This window comes from Budorcas taxicolor, chromosome 5 (genome assembly GCF_023091745.1).
Source record: "Budorcas taxicolor isolate Tak-1 chromosome 5, Takin1.1, whole genome shotgun sequence".
In the NCBI taxonomy this organism is placed as follows: domain Eukaryota; kingdom Metazoa; phylum Chordata; class Mammalia; order Artiodactyla; family Bovidae; genus Budorcas; species Budorcas taxicolor.
This window is the reverse complement of record NC_068914.1, coordinates 80,012,521-80,032,920: the sequence shown is the minus strand read 5'-3', so window position 1 is coordinate 80,032,920 and position 20,400 is coordinate 80,012,521. Positions and strand designations below refer to the sequence as shown.

At 39.5% G+C, this 20,400-nt stretch overlaps 1 protein-coding gene across 1 annotated transcript in view; it reads right to left on the bottom strand.

Annotated features, from left to right (window-relative positions):
* Positions 1 to 673: 673 nt before the first annotated feature.
* The window catches only part of DBX2 (developing brain homeobox 2), a 36,186-nt gene continuing 16,459 nt past the window's right edge, over positions 674 to 20,400 (bottom strand). Inside the window, exons 2-4 of the mRNA XM_052641525.1 lie at positions 19,914 to 20,009; positions 8,437 to 8,624; positions 674 to 1,012 (exon numbers count right to left, since the gene is read on the bottom strand). Coding sequence (XP_052497485.1) covers positions 674 to 1,012; positions 8,437 to 8,624; positions 19,914 to 20,009 — 623 coding nt within the window. The remainder of the gene's footprint in view (positions 1,013 to 8,436; positions 8,625 to 19,913; positions 20,010 to 20,400) is intronic.

Below are 20,400 nucleotides of genomic sequence, written 5' to 3'. Positions count from 1 at the left end.
ATACTAACAGTCACAGTCAGAAATTCTTCTAGTTTGCCTACTGGACTAATTTTAAAGACATACTTTCAATGTATATACCTAACAGTGGCACATTTGATTAGGACTGCTGAGCTGAGTTGTTAAAAATCATTTATAGCTGGATACTGAAAGAAGCCAGAAAATATAGAGAATTTTTAAAAACATGTTCTATTGATATGAAAATTTGCACTAAAGTCCAAATTTCACATAATTTTTAAAAAATTAAAAACATTCAGTCCATCGTTGGCTTTTCTTCATATAAAAGGAAGTGAATTTGCTCAATGCACTATATAGGAAGGAACTAGTTTCTACGAATGTATTTTAATGACTATATATATATATACACACACATAGAGACAGACGCATATATGCACAATCTCAGAGCAGCGACAGTCAACTATCATTCTTGTTTTGTTTTGTTTTGTTTTTTAAGCTTCATCGCAATTTCCAGGAGATTCTGTTCCACTTACAAATTAAATCTGAGTCTAGGACCCAAATAAGAGAACACTGGAGAGGGCTTCCTAAAACATTAGTCCATGTTTCACTCCTAAGGTATTAGGCATTAGGCACTGATGAGGCACAAGCTAGCAGGCTTTAAAGCCCAAATGTTATTAATCAAGCGTTCTTTTAAGTTAACATGGCAGACTGTGTCCATTCACACTGTGCCAGTAAGTACACTCTTGTCTCTTGCATCCTCTTCAGAACACAAATACAAGGCACCTTGCAGTGACTTTGCATCTGGGGGCAGTGCCTCTGCCCCTGGACTCCCCTGGATTAGTCTCTCTGAAGGTTCAGGCGAATTCTCCCTCCATCCTGGACTCGAGTGCTGCTGGGAGACTTCCCAGAGTGAAGCACACGGAGAAGGGAAACCTAGAGCCGATCGTGAGAGGGGGTCCTCTTGAAGGACTACTTCTTGGAGACACCTGTTGGAAAGTACTTCCTTTTCTTTGGAATTCCGCCATTTCATCCTTCTGTTCTGAAACCAGATTTTCACCTAGTAATAAAGTAATTGAACAAAATGATCACTTAACTCCACATTACTTCACTTCAGCATTTTAAACTGTAATTTTTCCCACTGTTCATTCCACAGAATGCCTTATTATGAGAGCCAGCCTAGCAAAGTCCTTGTAGTTTTTCAGTCCAGAAATATCTGAGAAATTACTTTAACATAACATCTCCACACACAGACTTATGAAACAAAACAACTGTGGTTAAGTTGGTGACATCCTATAAGTCAGACAGCTTTCAAGACTGGTTTAACTCTCTTCAATATTTTAAAACCTCATTTAGTCTATGCTAAATTATTTATCCAAAGGAAATGTTATCAGCTGGTAATATCATCTGAGTGGTTTGGGTTTTTTGTTTTTTTTTTTTTTTGGTGCCAGGTGTCAAGCCAGGCACTCAACATAGATTTTAAAATTTGATCCTCACAGTGACTGCAAGTCCTTATTGCTCACATAAGAAAACTGAGGCTCAAAGCAATGAACTAGCTCAAGGTCAAACAGCTTGTGAAATGGAAGTACTTAGACTAGACTCAGTGACAGTCCCACTCCAGGGCAGAGGCTCCTATAAACATTCAAACTTCATCAGAAACTTTTGGAGACTAAATTAAGAATATATTTCATAATGCTTAGATAAATTCCAGGCTTAATATAATTTCCAAGTTCGAGTACTCCCACGGCTTATCAACTTCAAAGAATTAGGCTCAATAAATTACAACTGATTGTAATGAACCTTAAAGTGCTTATGATGGTAGTTTCTAATCTGAGCCATTCTGCCCCCATCTTTTCTACTAACTTCCCTCTTTACCTACTATGTAATTAACTGAGCAGAAAACATCACAATTGGTTTCCTGGTGGTTGAGAAGTCAATCACATTTCTTTCCTGTGCATTACACTGCATCCTTCTGAGTAGCTTTCTATTTTTAAAACAAAAACTGGAAAATTTTTACCTAAAGAAATAATTATTAAAGTGTACAAACCAAATATTTCTCCCAATGATGTAACACTCTAACTTTAACTTAGATGGTCTTTCCAGATTGGCAAAACATTCTTTCAAAGTGAGTGGCAATGTCCAAAATGGCTACAAAAAGCAGCTTATTGCAGGCAGCTGAGTCCGAAACACAGCCATCTCAGTTACAAGGTTTTTCATAAGAAAACAGTACTACTGTGTACATACCAGAGCACTTGGTTCTGTTCATAAACTCATTTATTATTTGCAGTAGGCATTTACTCCCAGAAAATCTGCCAAGTATTTCTAATGGGTTTTTACTAAGACAGTTATATGTTCCCATTAGTGATTCTTGCCTTTTCATCACATCAATTATTTTCTTCTCCTGTTAGCTTTTCTGTCTAGAAAATTTTTGAGTAATATCTCAGTTTGAAGAAAATCATAAAAGAAGTTTTTTCATAAGTGGTATTGGGACAAGTGTACCATAAGTGATACTGGGACAAATGTACGTGCTTGGGGAAAATCACAAAAGTTCTGGGCTTCCCCAGTGGCTCAGTGGTAAAGAATCTGCCTGCAATGCAGGAGACCTGGGTTCAGTCCCTGGGTCAGAAAGATCCCTGGAGCAGGGCATGGCAACCCATTAAACTAATCTTGCCTGCGGAATCCCATGGACAGAGGAGCCTGGTGAGCTACAGTCCATAGGGTCACAAAGAGTCAGGACATGACCGAAGCAACGTAGCACACATACATGCATAAAAGTTCTACCTCTCCATAAAAATCTCAGATAGACAAAACAGCTAAACATAAGCACAAAACTATAAACGTTCTAGAAGAAAATATAAGAGATGATCATTACAGTCTTAGGGAGATGAATGTTTTCTTAAGCATGACACAAAACAGTAAGGCTACAAAAGGAAAGCTAGATTTGACTACATAAAAAGGAGAAACTTTTGGACAAATAAAGATGACCATAAACATATGAAAAAGCCACATATTACCCAGAAGAATTAAAAGTAGGGACTCAAAGAGGTATTTGTACACACAATGTTCACAGCAGCAATATTTATACTAGCCAAAAGGTGGAAGCAACTCAAATGACCATTGATGGAGGAATGAATAAATGAAATGTGGTCTATATATACAACTGAATATCATCAGCCCCAACAAGGAAGAAAGTTCTAACACATGCTACAATACAGATGGAACTTGAAGACATTATATCCAGTGAAATATGCCAGTAACAAAAGGACAAATACAGTATGATTCCACTTATATGAAGTACCTAGAGTAGTCAAATTCATAGAGACAGAAAATAGAATGGTGGTTGCCAGGTGCTTGGGGTAGGGAGAAACACGGAATCATTGCTTAATGAGTGCAAAATTTCAGTTTTGAGCGATGAAAAAAGGTCTGGAATGGATGGTGATGATGGCTGCCTAACAATGTAAATGTACTTCATGCCACTGAACTGTTCACTGCCAAAAGGTTAAAATGGTAAATTTTATGTTATTTGTATTTTACCACACACACAAAAAAAGCCACAAACTTGGAAGGGATTTCTGTGACAGCTGTTAACAGGAAAACGTAACTAACCATAATATTTTAAATATTTTGATTAACAGACAAAATAATTGCTGCATATCCATCAACAAAAAGACAATATGATAGAAATGAAATGGTATAGCCATGAGAAGTCTAAATTCAGATGAAAATAACCAGTAAAATGATTAAAAGATTCCCAAGTTCTGATAACTAGGGAAAAAATAACAAATACAAGCTGCCAATGAAGGTGGCAACATTTTCAAAAATTTAAATAATGGGACTATTTAAAAAAGGGGGACTGTTCATTAGTAAGAGTGAAATCTGGCACAATTCAATATCTTGATACAATATTATACTTGGAAAGGAATTTTTAAATTGATCACAATTTAAAATGTACATAAACTTTAACCTATAAGTCCCACTCCTAGTTTCCTATCTTACTTTTAATATTTTTAAAGTGCATAAAGATATGTAATAGTAAAAACTAGGAAGTAACTTAAAGCTGAAGATGGCTAAGTGAATTACAGTGTATCCATGTAATGGTCAGTTCTAAGACACCAAAGAAAAATGAAGTAAATATGTATGCAGATATGCAAGGATATCTGTCTCATGACATTTGAATGGGGGCAGGGGGGAAGCAAAGTGTAAAACAATAGTCATTGGCAACAGCATTTTCACGATAGCCAAAAAATGGGGACAATCCCAATGGCCACCATTGAATGGATAAACCATGGTGTACCCTGTAATACGAAGCAGTAATAACTGTAAATGAGCTACTGCTACAACACAGCCACATGGATGAATCTCACAATGTATGGTCAGTGAAAGAAGCCATACACCAAAGAATAGGAACTGAGTGATATTATTTATACAAAGCACAAAAATGAGCAAACTAGTCCACACAGTTCAGTCAGGAAGGAGCAGGTAGCGCCTGGGAGCGGGTGTGCAGGGGGCACCTGGCCCCATGGTAAAGTTCTACTGCCTGAGCTGCGTGCTGGTTACATAGGTGGTTCGTATTGTCCTTTGGAAAACATCAAAATATGTGCAGAGTGTGATCCCATTTTTACCTAAAAATACATATATGTGCTTCTAGGTCACAGCTTCTTCCATCTGTAAAACAGAAATAGCAGAAGTAGCTATTTTATTAGATGTAAATGACATCAAATGTCAGGGGATGTGGTAATCATTACGCAAGAGTCTATCTTTTTTTTAATAGGGCTTCTCAAGTGGCACTAGTGGTAAAGAACACACTTGCCAATCCAAGAGACATAAGAGACTGGTTCAATCCACAGGTCGGGAAGATCCCCTGGAGGAAGGAATGGCAACCCACTCCAGTATTCTTGCCTGGAGAACACCATGGACAGAGGAGCCCGGCAGGCTACAGCCCAAAGGGTCACAAAGAGTAGGACACAACTAAAGCGACTTAGCATGTATTTTTTATGTGTTCATGCATATATGACAAATATATAAGCTTATTTGGGAAAGGAGTATGACAAGGCTATATATTGTCACTGTGTCTATTTAACTTATATGCAGAGTACATCATGAGAAATGCTGGGCTGGGTGAATCACAAGCTGGAATCAAGATTGCCAGGAGAAATATCAACAACCTCAGATATGGAAATGATACCACTCTAATGGCAGAAAGCAAAGAAGAACTAAAGAGACTCTTTATGGGGGTGAAAGAGAAAAGTGAAAAAAAAAAAAACTGGCTTAAAACTCAACATTCAGAAAACTAAGATCATGACATCCAGTCCCATCACTTCATGGCACATAGAAGGGGAGAAAGTGGGAGCGATGACAGATTTTATATTCTTGGGCTCCGAAATCACTGAGGACAGTGACTGAAGCCGTGAAATTAAAAGATGCTTGCTCCTTGGAAGGAAAGCAATGACAAATCTAGACAGTGTATTAAAAAACAGAGATATCACTTTGTCATCAAAGGTTTGTATAGTTAAAGCTTTGGTTTTTCCAGTAGTCATGTACAGATGTGAGAGTTGGACCATAAAGAAGGCTGATAGCCGAACAATTGTTGTTTTTTTTTTTTTTTTTTTTAAATTTTTTTTTTATTTTTTTATTTTTTATTATTATTTTTTTTTAATTTTAAAATCTTTAATTCTTACATGTGTTCCCAAACATGAATGGTGCTGGAGAAGACTCTTGAAAGTCTCTTGGACAGCAAGAAGATCACATCAGTCAATCCTAAAGGAAATCAACCCTGAATATTCATTGGAAGGACTGATGCTGAAGCTGAAGCTCCAATACTTTGGCCATCTGATACAAAGAGCCAACTCACTGGAAAAGACCCTGATGCTGGCAAAGATTGAGGGCAGGAGGAGAAGGGGATGACAGAGGATGAGAAAGTCAGATAGCATCATTGACTCATGGACCTGAATTTGAGCAAACTCCAGGAGATAGTGGAGAACAGAGGAGCCTAACATGCTGGAGTCTGTGGCATCATAAAGAGTCAGACACAATTTAGTGACTAAACAACAACGACGACAACATATGAAATAAGAAAATGTTAACCTACTTCTGAGCTGTTCACCAAATTCAACGAGATAAAAAACATTCTTTCCTGAGGCATTTGAATTTTAAAACCAGTACAATCAACTATGTACAGCTATGTGCCTATGGATAAGAACTGAGAGATAACATGAAAATATGGAAACAGTTTGTTTTCTCAGAGTGGAAATATTACAGTCAACTCCTCATAAATATTATTGAATAGGCTTGATGCAATCCTTTTTCAATAGTTCATTTTAAAGAAGATACTATATACTATTATGGATTTTCACTTTCTCAGGGCACTGTCAGATTAATCCTAGCCATTTTTACTCTTTAACACCTAAGAATCCGCCTGCCAATACATTTGCAAGAGACACAGTTTCGACCCCTGCGTGGGGAAGATCCCCTGGAGAAGGGAATGTAAACTCACTCCAGTATTCTTGCCTGGGAAATCCCATGGACAGAGGAGCCTGGTGGGCTATAATCCATGGAATTGAAAAAGAGTCTCATGTGACTTGGCAACTAAACAACACCAGTCTCAAGTTCCAATTCAACCAGAGGCCCCCAAACTTACAAAACTACACACTTATCCAGGCCAATGCAATGCAGGCCAGGCCTACTGAGCCCTCATGTGGCCCTTTCTCAGACCCAACAATTCCTCTGAGGACCAGAAAATTCCAATCACTAGACTCCCCAAGGATATATGGACCAGTCATATGACCATCCCCTCCAGAGGCGGGAATTAGTGTAAGGCTCCAGAGAGATATATAAGTTCTAGAAGAACTACTGATCCAGCTCCCATATGGCAGTATAACTAACCTGCCAGGTGCTGTTTCCTATATTATTGTTTTATATTCTTATCTAATTGCTTGTAAGCTTCTGTTTTGACTTCTCAGTTGGATGTAAACATTCCTGGGGTCCAAGGAGCATTACCTGAATCAGTACTTATCAATATTCCCTCTTACCTAGCACAGAGTGTGTTAATTGCTCAGTCATGTCCGACTCTTTGCAACCCCATGGACTGTAGTCCACCAGGCTCCTCTGTCCATGGGATTCCCAGGCAAAAATAGTGGAGTGGGTAGCCATTTCCTTCTCCAGGGGATCTTCCCGACCCAGGGATTGAACCTGTGTCTCCTGCATTGCAGATTATTTACCATGAGAGCCACCCGGGAAGCTCTGAGTCTTACATAAAAGTGAGAAACTGAGGCACAGAGCAGTCAATTAAGGGTATGGGCTCACCAGTAAAACACGTGAGGAAAACACATCCTGGCTGATCTAGGCCCACTAGCCTCAACCATACCTTGTACTGCTTCCTATGACTACAAAAAGTCAGGGGTCAGGGGGCCAGATTACTTCCCTGGGGAAAGGAAGCAAGGTTAAGAAAGGTTTCATCCAAAAATAACTAGTTTAATAACATCTAAAGTTAGAAATTAGGTCATTTGTATTGAGGGGAAGTACAGAAGAACATGGTAGTTAACACAGAGCCTCTGCTAGCCCTTTAAAGCTTTTATGCTGATTCAAAAAATTCAGGTAGGTGGAGCCCTGCACCAGGAAAGCCAGTTAGACAGAGTACCTGCTGCATTTCAGCTGCTGCCATCCCCATGAGCCAAGTGCCCCTGTGCAGTGAACAGCCTGCACAAATGTACATGGTAGTTCCAGGTTAAAGAGAATGCAAATTCCAGAATCAGGTTGCCTGGGGTGGGGAGCCCAGCTCCAAAGCAGTTTCACTCTGTGACATTGGATCTCTGTTTACTTCTCTACATTTCCTCATCTAGAAAATGGGGATATTTCATAACAAGGATTAAATAGGAAAATGCCAGTGCCTTATACTGTAAATTATTTATAAGTAGGCCAATCTTTAAATGGAGTATGCTGCACTTCCCCAAAGGCCAGGAAGTCTCTTTCAAAATTATATGAAACGTCATTGTACAAGAAAGGTTTGTAAAGGTTGCAAACGTGAAATTACTTAACTGTACTTGATATAAACCCACAGTGCAAAATAATGACATCTATTAAGAGGTACTAATGAATCATTCATTTATGCCTTGACTGTTGGATTGGAAATGAAGGAAAAGACAGGAAAATTGGTTCCTGCTTTTGTAGGCAATTATGTAGCCAGTTTCTCTGAAAACAGAGCTAGCAATGTAATGATGTAAATGCCACAGCCTTTGCTTTTCTTTTCATTTGGGAAGAATTAATCAGGCAAAAACCTAGACTTCTTAGCAAATGGACCAAGTTCCAAACAGGAATTGTTGCACATATTTCCACTCACTAAAAAATTATGAGAATCATTTCAATAATGCTTCGGGGTCCAGTATTATGCTTAGTACAAGGAACAGTTGCCAAATGAATGGATTTCACTGGATTCCTTCAGAAATCAGGAGCTGTGTGCTGATCACACATCTTCCTGCTCATCAGTACCTGTGATTCTTTTAGTCCCAAGTTGATGGCAAGTTTCTTTCGGTCTGTTTTGCTGATATATTTCTGCTTCTGAAACATTTTCTCCAGAGCCTTTCTCTGGTCCTCAGAAAAGACAGCTCTTCTTAAAATTCCCCTCCGAGCTTTGGAAGTAGATTCTTGGGTCAGAAGAGGCAGTACACTCTCTTCTCCTAGAGGGGGAAAAAATAATACAAAAAGCCCCATTAGCTTTGGGAGGAGAATTCCACTCATATTCCCCAGAACCGTATCCTCCACCTCTTTGCCATGGCCAAATTATCTCATCTCTGAACTCTGCACATGCAGAGTGCTTCGTAACCTCTTTTTGGTCATGGACTCCACTGAGAATCTGATAAAAGTTCTTTGCTCCCCACTGGGGGGAAAAAAACAACATACAGATAGATGCTTGCCTTCCCGATTTTGCATGCCATGTCAGTCCATGGTCCCAGGTTACAAAGCTCCGATGTAGAAAAGTGATAGATGGTTTAAATACTTAATTTTCTCTAATTCTTCATTTATTTATTCATTCATTTATTGTCTCAAATTGTCGAGCACTTACCATATGCCAGGCACTCTGCTCAATACTACACAATGAGAAGTAAGACATATGTTTTATCACACTCATTACCTATAAAATCAAGGGGGAGGCATTTATTGAGCTAGCATCACAAGTGTGATCAAGTATTTCTAAGGAGGGTGCCTTAGGAACACAAAACAATGGGTCTAACCTTAATCTGGGATGTCAGGGAAAGCGTGCAAGAGTCGGAGATGTTTAATATGAGAAGGAAGGTTTGGAAGACTTCCAATCACCTCCTACCCTCTCAGTTCAGTTGATTATCAATTCCTTCAGGGCAGAGACACTACTTTTTCTGCCTTGTTTTGGCTGGCACAACACTGGTTCCCAGCCTCTGTGAGTTTCATTCATCATTCACCATTCATTCATTCATTCAGTTTTCTAGTAGTGGTAGGCTGAATTATGTCTTTCCCAAAGATGCCCATGTGCTAATCCTCAGAGCACATGAATATGCTACATTGGATATCAAGGGGAAATTAAGGTTGCAAATGGAATTATGGTTGCTAATCAGCTGACCTTGAAATTGGGAGAGTATCTTGGAGAATCACGGTAGGTCCAATGTAAGTGGAAGAGGGAGAGAAAAAAGGAAGTCACAGTGAGAGTTTTGAAGATGTCACACTTCTTCCTTTGAATATTGGAAGAAGGGGGCCATAAGCCAAGAAATGCAGGTAGTCACTGGAAAGGCAAGGAAACAAATTCTCCCCTAGAGCCTCCAGAAGAAATGCAGTCCAGCCGACACCTGGATTTTAATCCAGTGAGACCCATTTCAGGCTTATGACCTCTGTGACTGTAAGACAGTAAGTTTGTGTTGTTTTAAGATGTAGGTTTGTGGGAATTGTTACAGCAGCAAGAAGACACTAATACACTGGGTATCAGACTCACTGGGCTAACTGCCGAGGAAACCAGACAAAAAGTACATGGTCCCTGCCACAGGGAGTTCACCTTCTCATGGCAGGACCAACACACGAACATCACTCCAGAATACGAGCGCTAGGAGAGCGTGGACTCCAGCTCACAGTTGTAGCTGGTATGCATTTTGGTGCTTAATAATTATTTCTAAATAAAGAAGCAAATGAATGTCTTAAGTACTAGAATAGCATGATCTCAAAAATGCTCTGGCATTACAAAAAATGAACTGATGGGTTCAGAGAAAATAGGCTGAGTCAAGTCTAAAAGAACAATTCAGTTCCAGAGAAAAGGAACTAAGGCCAACCCAGGCAGAATGACCAGCATGCTTCAAAGTACTAAGGCACAAAGGAATAAAGTGTCGCCAAAGAAAAGTAGTCCCTTGGACTGCAAGGAGACCAAACCAGTCACTCCTAAAGGAAATCAACCCTGAATATTCATTGGAAGGACTGATGCTGAAGCTTCAATACTTTGGCCACCTGATGCAAAGAGCTGACTCACTGGAAAAGACTCTAACGCTGGGAAAGATTGAGGGCAGGAGGAGAAGGGGACAACAGAAAATGATATCATTGGATGGCATCACTGACTCAATGGACATGAGTTTCAGCAAACTCTGGGAGACAGTGAAGAACAGGGAAGTCTGGCATGCTGCAGTCCACAGGGTCACAAAGAGTCAGACGTGGCTTAGTGACTGAACAACAACAAGGAAAAGTAAACAGTCAGCAAGGCCAAGGAATGGCATAAAGCAGAGGGTACAAGCTAGAAACCATATCCAGCCTGGAGGTGCACTTTGTTTGGTCTTAGACTATTGGTAAAAAATTCTGATTTAGCTGTTCATAATTAATAATTGGGAGGTTTCATTTGAAGCTCAGGTTTTCAACATCTCTTCAAAGGTAACCTCACTGAGCTTACCTTCCCACAGAGCAAAGAGTTACCAGAATGGCAGATGCCCCCTATAGGAAGCACGTGGTCCCTAGTTTGCCATCGCCTCGTTAACTTGCTTTTTACCTGTCAGGCTCTTGAAGACATCTGGACCTTTGGAGTAGAGATTGTGGAATGGAGTGGAATCAGTCTGAAGAGGACTACATGGGTCTGGAATGTTATCCAATAGGTAGTGAAGATCAACAGAATATGTTTAAGCAGGATATGACATGATAATAATAAACATACACTGAACACTTCCTCTGTCCTCATACTTGCCCTGTATTAAGCCGCTGATGTGCATTATTCCATTCAATTCTCCCAATCTAACTATGCCATGAATGCTACTATTATTCTCTACATTTTAAAGATGAATAAAAGGAAGCTTAGGAAGCTTAAGGAACTTTGTCCAAAGACTTATTCCAAAACAAATGCTCTTAACCCTACACAGTACTGACACAATACTGACTTGTATTTTAGAAGAAAAATGTCAATAAATGGATAAATCTTGTCAATTCTACCTCTGTAATATAATTGCTTTCTTTCCTATTTGTCTAAAAGATTCGTAAACAACTTCCAGCTAGTCTCTCAGCTCTGGGTTATGTCTCATTCTCATTCATCTTGACATTCCCAGAAGAAACACTGGCCTCTCTTTCTTTGAGTTCTACAACACTTGTAGAAATCTCCATAGAAATGTCATAATCCTTGGGATGTAATGAACCCCAATTCTTTACCAAATTCTAGTTTTACTGATGCCTTTTTGATTTATCCAATTGTGGGATCTTGGTTAATTCTCCATCTATAGAACCAATTACTTTGGCCTGCCTCACACCAGGCTTTAAAGTCAGGCTTTGGCAACTGGATTCACTATTTCTTTCTCAGAGGCTTAAATAGTTTTATGCAATACTGGTCAAGGCTCAGTGGTAAAAGAATCCACCTGCCAATGCAGGAGACACCAGTTCAATCCCTGAGTCAGGAAGATATCCTGGAGGAGGGTATGGCAACCCAATCCAGTATTCTTGCCTGGAGAATCCCATGGACATGGAGATGAGCTTGGTGGGCTATACATAGGGCACAGAGAGTCAGATATGACTGAGTGCGCACACACACACACATACATGCAATATTGGTCAATAATAGCGATAAAAATAGTATGAACATCTCAATATGTTCATATATTTCTAAATGCTTTTCTTCTCTGAACTATCCTTGGTATAGATATCACAGAATTAGCATTTTACATTTTATTTCAGAGCACAGATTTATCTGTTGAGATGGTGTCTCTCTAGGAAGCCTCAGGACAGAGGACTCTGAAGGATGGGAAAACTAGGTTTAGACCTCGGCACATACCTGTGTGATTTGGAGAGTTACTCACTCTTTCAGCTTACTTTACAGAGTTGTTTTAAGGATTTGATAAAATAGCACAAGACAACTTTCAGTGCTGAGCCCACAATAAGGATCATCATATGCTAAAGACATCTGATCAGACGAAAAAGTGTCCAAAGCAGTTAAGCTTCAGTGTCGCACGAAAGATAGAGTTAAATGGTAGCAAGACTTTTTGAATCCAAATCCTTGGCTCCCTCCTCTGTCCCCCACTGTTTCTTGGTGGGTCAAGATTGTGAAGAAAGAAACCTTTATGAACACAGCCAGAGCTCCTGTTTGTGACTATGGGCTTCTGCTCCCTGCCCTTGGTCAGGACCACATGGCATCTCCAATACAGCCTGGCAACAGTGTCCTCAAATTCCACCATGCCCTTCTCACTTCATATTTTGATCTGGAATTCTTAACTTATAAATGTATCCAATCTACCATTATTCTAGCCATACATATTAAAATTAGGGAAAGAAACTTAAATACCCAAAGGTAATGAAATGCATAAGCACATCATGTTATACCTACTAAGCGAAAATTTAAAGAACCATTAAAGATGACTAGGAAGATCAGGCAGCAGCAAGAAAAATACACTATGTGATTTATAAGATACATGTCACGCTCACGCTAAGTAAAAATGCAGAGGAAAAAAGACTGATAGAGCAAAAATAAAAACTAAGAGAGGCTATCGTCATACCATTATAGACAAATAATGCATCTCCACTCTACACTTGACCTCTGATTCAGTTTTATAAGGAGAACAAGCAAACATTGCAGCAACCTTTGAGGGAGAATCTAGCCAAGTAATTGAATCGTCATTGAGTGACAACTGAAGGTGAACCCACTCCCTCCTCCAGATGTTCATATTTGATAAGGAGAAATGTGAAAAGGATAGGATCAGACATAGTACAATGAGATAAACACCCACAGACCACTGCATAGAGAACTTTTAAGCACCAGTTGAGAAGCCCTTTAGTTTTGGAGGCCAACAGAGTAAGTCCTGAGAGAGATGTGCTACCAAAAGACTAGCAATTCCTCTTGTGGGAAACCTCGACGATGGGACAGGGAGAGCAACTGACATCTGCAGAAGCTTGAGTGTGGTGGAGACATGGTGAATCCAGGAAGCTCACAGAGCTTGGTACTTCTAGAGGATGCAAGGGATGAGCAGGAAGAACACAGGACATTAGCTGGCAGGTAGAGTAGGACCAGGAGCGACTGAAACAAATTTAGGATATAACTTGCCACAGTGAAAAGTCTTCTGAGGACCTTGCATTTCAGAAGGCCAACACTTTCTGAGTTAATACAACTTCTTATTTATTTTTAACTGACGTATAGTTGACTTACAGTGTACATCACAATTATTCAGTTATACACACATATGTATGTACACGTAACTGAAATGAAAGTCATTAAGTTGTGTCCGACTCTTTGCAACCCCATGGACTATACAGTCTATGGAATTTTCCAGGCCAGATTATTGGAGTGGGTAGCTGTTCCCTTCTCTAGGGGATCTTCCCAACCCAGGGATCAAACCCAGGTCTCCCACATTGCAGGTGGATTCTTTACCAGCTGACCACCAGGGAAGCCCAAGAATACAGGAATGGGTAGCTAACCCTTCTCCAGCAGATCTTCCTGACCCAGGAATCAAACCGTGGTCTCCTGCATTGCAGACAGACTCTTTACCAACTGGGCTATAAGGGAAGCCCATATATACATATATATACACATATACATATGTACACACATATATGTGTTTGTGTATTCTCAGTCTCTCAGTCATATCCAACTCCTGTAACCCATGGGCTGTAGCCTGCCAGGCTCCTCTGTCCAGGGGGTTTTCTAGGCAAGAACACTGGAGTGGGTTGCCACTTCCTACTTCAGGGGATCTTCCCGACTCAGGGGTTGAACCCATGTCGCCTGTATCTCCTGCATTGGCAGGCAGATTCTTTACCACTGAGCCGCCTGGGAAGCCCCATATTTTATAATACAACTTCTTAAACCTATATAAAAATACAAATAAATTTATGGCCCAATATAAGCTAATTTAAATTTTTTTCCTACATTTTTTCTAAATCAAGGTTTTGTACATAGGGGTCATAATTCTACTCATTTAGTACTTTCTTCACTAAAATCTAAATGTTTACATAAAGCAATGTGGGTAACACTTTTAAATGCCCCTAAGACTTTTTGATAGGAACCCACAGATTTTCCTATGTTTTCTATTGAGCATTGAGCTATGTTAAGAACAGAAAGAAGAGCCCCATCAAAGAGATCTACAAATACAATATTCTCACCAGTGTGAAGGGTGAGAACACACAGACCAGACCTCATCTCTAAAAGAGAGAACTTTGGAGTAGTTGTGAGGATCAGAGGGTTAACTCCTTGGTCTGGTCCTCAGGATTCGGTGCGCTATAGCAAAAATATAACCACTGGACAAACAAAAGCCACAGCAAATATAAAGAATATTCCTTTCTTCCTTTGTCTGCTAGTTGCTTGGTTTTCCAAAGTTCTGCTCTCAATACATGAATCGTCACTGTTTTCATAAACGGACGTGGCTCAGTTTCCTACAAGAAGCATGAGAACAAGATGCTGCTTCCACCACCGCTGCTCCTCTCCACATCTCCCCTGGGAGTCTTTTGTGGGCTCTCTCTGGATCTAACCATAAACCAATGATGAACTTACCCCATCTTCCTACCTTCTAAATCTAGGAATATGAGCTCAAATTTATACCTGCAAAACAAACATAGGGACTTCAAGAACTTGCTGGTGATTTAAAAGTCTCTCAGAAGCTATCAAAAAGTTACAAGCAACAAATACCTTTGATTATTCATAAATTCATGACAAAAATCTGATTTTTATGGAAACTTATAGGTGACAATAATAAATAAATACTATAAAGTAACAATGAACAGATACTGAGATTAGAGCATGCCTAGATAAGAGGCTTTAGGAGCCAGGGCCATCAACTCAAGGTGCTATAGACTCTGCCAATTTGCAGATGTCAGTATATTATTTTATAGTGTGACTTCCATATATATTTGGGGCTCAGTATGTGCTGCTGTATGTGCCAACAATAAGCAGTGTGTCATGAAATCTTTACCATAATCCAAAGAGGAAGATATTAGCATCTTCATTTCCATAGGAAAAAAAAACTGAGGCTCTGAAAAGACAACTTCTGCAACTGAGACCACACATGCAAGCAGAGTGAGGCCATCCAACACTCTTTAAAACTATACTGAAGATTGTCAAAGTTATAGATGGACATGGAAAGAGGTCAGAAGGTGGGGAGAGTCATTAAAATGGCAGAATGACCTAGGATAACAAAGTTTTCAAAGGTATAATTCACAGCATCTTGCGACGGCCCCCCTGTACCACCTCCACCCCCTGGGAACCCCTGTGTGACGTGAGCCTCATGAAAGGCACTTCAAATGGAGGTGTGCTGTATGTAGATGATACAGGGCGGTGAACAATAGAGAAACATGCAGTGGATAAACTGGTGGAGGTCTGTGTCTAGCCCAGGGTAGGCTACTACTGCTACTTACGAACATCTGGGGAGAAAGAAAACTCCATTCCAGAAATGTCACCTGAATACTTTCACTGCCTCTGTGGAATTGTTGAATAGAGCCATCAACTTCGAAAAGCTACTGTATTTGAGCCTCTGACTCCTTTAAACCTCCTTCCTGGTTGACTGAGTGTCATTTAGAGAGTACCATAGAGTACTCTCCCTTCACTATCGAGAAGTCAAAACCTATGCTCAACTCATCACACAATCATTTACATGTTCAGCACAGTAACTAGACTATTTATCTATTATCACAAAAAATGCTGCATCCTTCTGAAAATCTTAAGAGTTCTAAAGGTAAATCCTTATAAAAGAAGCTCTCAGGCAGCCTTTTGTGGATTTCCATAGGTTTTGCTGGGGCTTCCCAAGTGGCGCTAGGGGTAAATAACTTGCCTGCTAATGCAGGAGACATAGAGATGCAAGTTCGATCCCTAGGTCGGGAAGATCCTCTGGAGGAGGGCATGGCAACCCACTCCAATACTCTTGCCTAGAGAATCCCATGGACAGAGGAGCCTGGCGGGCTATAGCATGTAGGGTCGTAAAGAGTTAGACACGACTAAAGCAACTTAGCATGCATGCATAGGTCTTGTTCAGTTCCCTAAATCTACTGACCACTCCAGCTGAGAGCAGAACACAGCCAGGACAGGTGAGTTTATCAAGGTGTGTGCCCAACAGAGCATCGCCACCTTTGAAAGTGACACTCTTAGGACCAACCTACAATAAGAACAAGGTCCCTTTCCTGCTGCCTTCAACAAAATTCTAAATTCAAATTTCAAGAGTATATTACATTCTTTTAGGTTTTAACAAGGAAGGGAAGATAGTAAAATTATCTCTAAATGCAGAATCTAAGTTCACCTACCAAGAAAGCTAAAACAATTTATTCCAGAATAGTATTTCCTCACTCATATCTTCATAATGCTGCTCCAAATTTAAGCTTTGTTTTTTAATGCATAAAATTCTTGAAAGGTTAAATTCAAGTTGGGTACTCAAAGACAAAGAAATAATGATTTGATTAATTCAATGAGATATTCTACATAATTAAGACACCTACACATTTTCATGTAGTCTTTTTATTAAAGTCATTCTCTGCATAATTTCTACAACTTTCCATTTCATTTTAGCTGAGCTGTATGCTATTTTGAAAGGAACCTTATGAATACACTATCAAAGATTTTCCTTACACTGCTTTGGGGAAGAAGAGAATTTACCACTGCCTTTTAATTTTTCCCCACTGTAAGGATTGTGCTTAAATAGCTAATTAAACTATTTATTATATGTGAGAAGGGCACTGGATGAATGATTGTTTCCACATTGCAACAAGTCAATCATAAATCTAACAGGTTAACAAGAAAAACTAACTCAATTTTAAACAAGTAAATCATGTAAAGAATCAAAAAGATATTTCTCTTGCTATGGATGTGTTGACCTGATCCTAAACTTTTAGAAACAGTGAAATCAATATTATGAAACAATGATGAGGGTCACTGATTTTACTACTTATTGAAATTTTTAGTATAAACCGTAATTTTGGCTGTCCAGGCTGAAACTAAATACAAAATTACTTGGACAGTTCATTTTCCTTCTTTTGTGCAAATGGAAAAAAAAAATAAATTCCTGGGCATAAAATCATTCTTATTAAAAACAAGAAGAAGAAAAGCCAAAAAATGCCTTAAATAAAAACATTACTGGGCAGTTGTAAGCCTTATCAACTGTTCCTTGGTATCATGAGTATTTATGTAAAGTTCTTACTGACAGCCAAAATCTACCATTTAATTAATACTTGCTCCCAATACAATGAACATTATACATAAGAACATAAGAAATTCACTTCAGATTTATCACTAATGAGATGCCATCCTTTTTATTAAGAACACTGGTGACATCTCTAAGCTGCTTTAAACTGGCAACTTAGAAATGGAGACAAACATCAGTCTGAGCAGTGCTGATTTTCCACTTGTAGGTTTTATTAAATAAAAAAGGTTTAATAAATTTATTAAATAAATTATAAGCGTCCACGAATAAACACCACAATTTACAACAGCCATACCAAAGGCACAAAGTGGGAAGGGCTGAGAAGCAGATGGAGAATAAAGAGACTTGCTTAGAGTGATTTTTTCTCAAACAATCGAGAAGATGGAGTTGTCTAGGAAATAACTTTCGACTCACTTTTATGGGCTTTATTTATTAAACTGGCCTGGGCACCAGAATACTTTTACAGCCTAGAAACTCTTATTAAAACACTACTATAAAATGAATACACTCACACACACATGAATGTCCACCTGTCACATGGAATGTTTTGGCCCATTGCCTCCTACCTAAACTACACTGCCAGAGATTTTCTAAAGTAGAAGACGAGTGTTATACCAAGGTGAAATCACTGAAACTAGGTGTGGGAATTCTTTCAATCTCCACCCCTGGGATACCACACTGAAGATTAATTCCACAGAGATGACACCACGCTGAGGTATCAGATGTTTGGAGTGTTAAGTCTCTGCTCCAGCTGTTCTTTCCCAATACTCTAATATATGGTGATAAATGTTTCCTTAATCTGTACAACATTTTTCAATGACCCTCATAGGAGACCACCCTGAAGGAGCGAGTAAAAGGTTTAGTCATGGTTTCTATTTTTCTATTTGAATCAATACATTCTAGTTAAATGGACAATTAATAGGTCACTTCCAAAATAGTAGTGTATCAGTCCTGGTTAATAAACGATCCCCACAGTGGATAATGGGCCCTATGTATTCAGCAAGCCCTGTATACACTCAGCTCATCCACTAAATCCCCTTTCAGGTGGACAGGGTTATATGGGAAGATGAGCTGGAATGAGTCTATAAAAGTCAGTTTCATTCACTGCTTTATTTTTCAGCCAAGTGCTTTAAATGGTGTCCAGAAATTCACTTGGAATGTGAGACAGGAGAAAAGACTGACACACAGAGCCTCACTTTATGACCATACAAAAGGGCAACTGACCCCTGCCCGAGCCTTTCCCCTGTGCAATGGTTCCGAAAGTTCATCTGCACAGTGAAAAATCGTGGTGAGGTCGCGTGTGGATGAGTCAAGTGAAAGTGGCGATTGGTCACGGGTCTGTCACCCATTGTGGCCGGGTCTTGGCCATGTAAAGTGCCCTGTGGGAAAGTATCAGCCCCCTAAAGAGATGCTCAGAAGCCTGCAGCTCATTAAACGGCCAGCATTTGCTGCCTCACTTGTCAGGAATCACTCTGTTGAGCAACTGCCCTCCTAAAACATTCATAAAACACATGCAGAAAGGCAACAGAGATCTGAATTCAACCATAATACAGCTCTGGACTTCAGCCTGACTCTACTTCTAGCTCACTTTTCACCTGAGAGAGCTGTTAACCTGAATCAGTGTTTTCTCTTCGGCAGCAGAAATCCACGTACCCCTCTGCTGGACTTCTTTATCACAAACTGGAGTCCTCCTGCCTACGGATTCTTAGATGACCAAAAATCTCAACAGCATTGTGAATGTTATTTCTTTTTATTTTCACTTAGACTTTTTTTTTTCCCCCTTTGTGCATGTGAACGTACGCGTGCTCTTCAAGTTTCAAAGGCTGTCATTCTCCCTCTAACTCAGACACTATTAAAATGATGTAATGTTTGAAGAAAAGTTCTCTTGAAAATACTTCCTACAACCCTGGTTGGTTTTCTTCAAGATCATAAGAGATGGTATTTATCTCCTTTTACATTCTTGGCAATTTTGGATTATTTTCCATGGACATCTAGTGACTTTCTGTGTCACATTTTAAACCGAATGGAAATTTTTACACAATCTCTTAGTTTTCCTTCCTTTCTTTTTTCTTCTTTAAATGAGCATCGTTACATGTTTCAGCAAGAGCCAAGGTCTTTTATATCAAATGGAAAACAAGTCACTTTCTTTGATGCGTCAACCCTGGGTTTCAATGCTGTTAGAAACCGCTCACAATCGCACAGTGTGCTGAGGTCTGATAAATCTCTGGAAACCTCGTAAATAGGAACGCTGTGATTTTCAGCGAGGAATTAGCTCCTTGTCATTGCATTACCAATTAGTTTTCCAGAGCACATTAAATCCTGCTGCTTTGGTTTACAGAGTAACTGAGGCATTGCTGATGAAGCATAAAAACTTACTTGCAAAAGCAGTGGGGGATGCGGGGCGCCGACAGGACCCACCGCAGCACACCGAGTAGAATGGCGGGGCGCTCAGAAAAAAAGGCTTGGAAGGCGCTGCAGAAAAAGCATTGATTGCATTGATTAGCCATTTCTTTTAGACGATATTCAAAATCCCAGTTTTCCCAAAGTCACGGGGTAAAGCCCTACATCTTCGGAGTGTTTAGTTAGCTACAATTTTTACTGGAATTTAAGTCATTTTAAAGTAGTCTTAACAACCTAGAGGGGTGGGATGGGAAGGGAGGTGGGAAGTACGTTTAAGTGGGAGGGGATATGGATAAACTACAGCTGAGATTCATGTTGATGTTTGGTAGAAACCAACACAAAACTGAAAAGCAATGATCCTTCAAAATAAATAAATACATAAAGTTTAAAAGTAAATAAATAAAGTAGTCTTCATCTGTCAGAGCTTGCTGAATAACTTAATCATGTTTTGGAAGTTATGGTA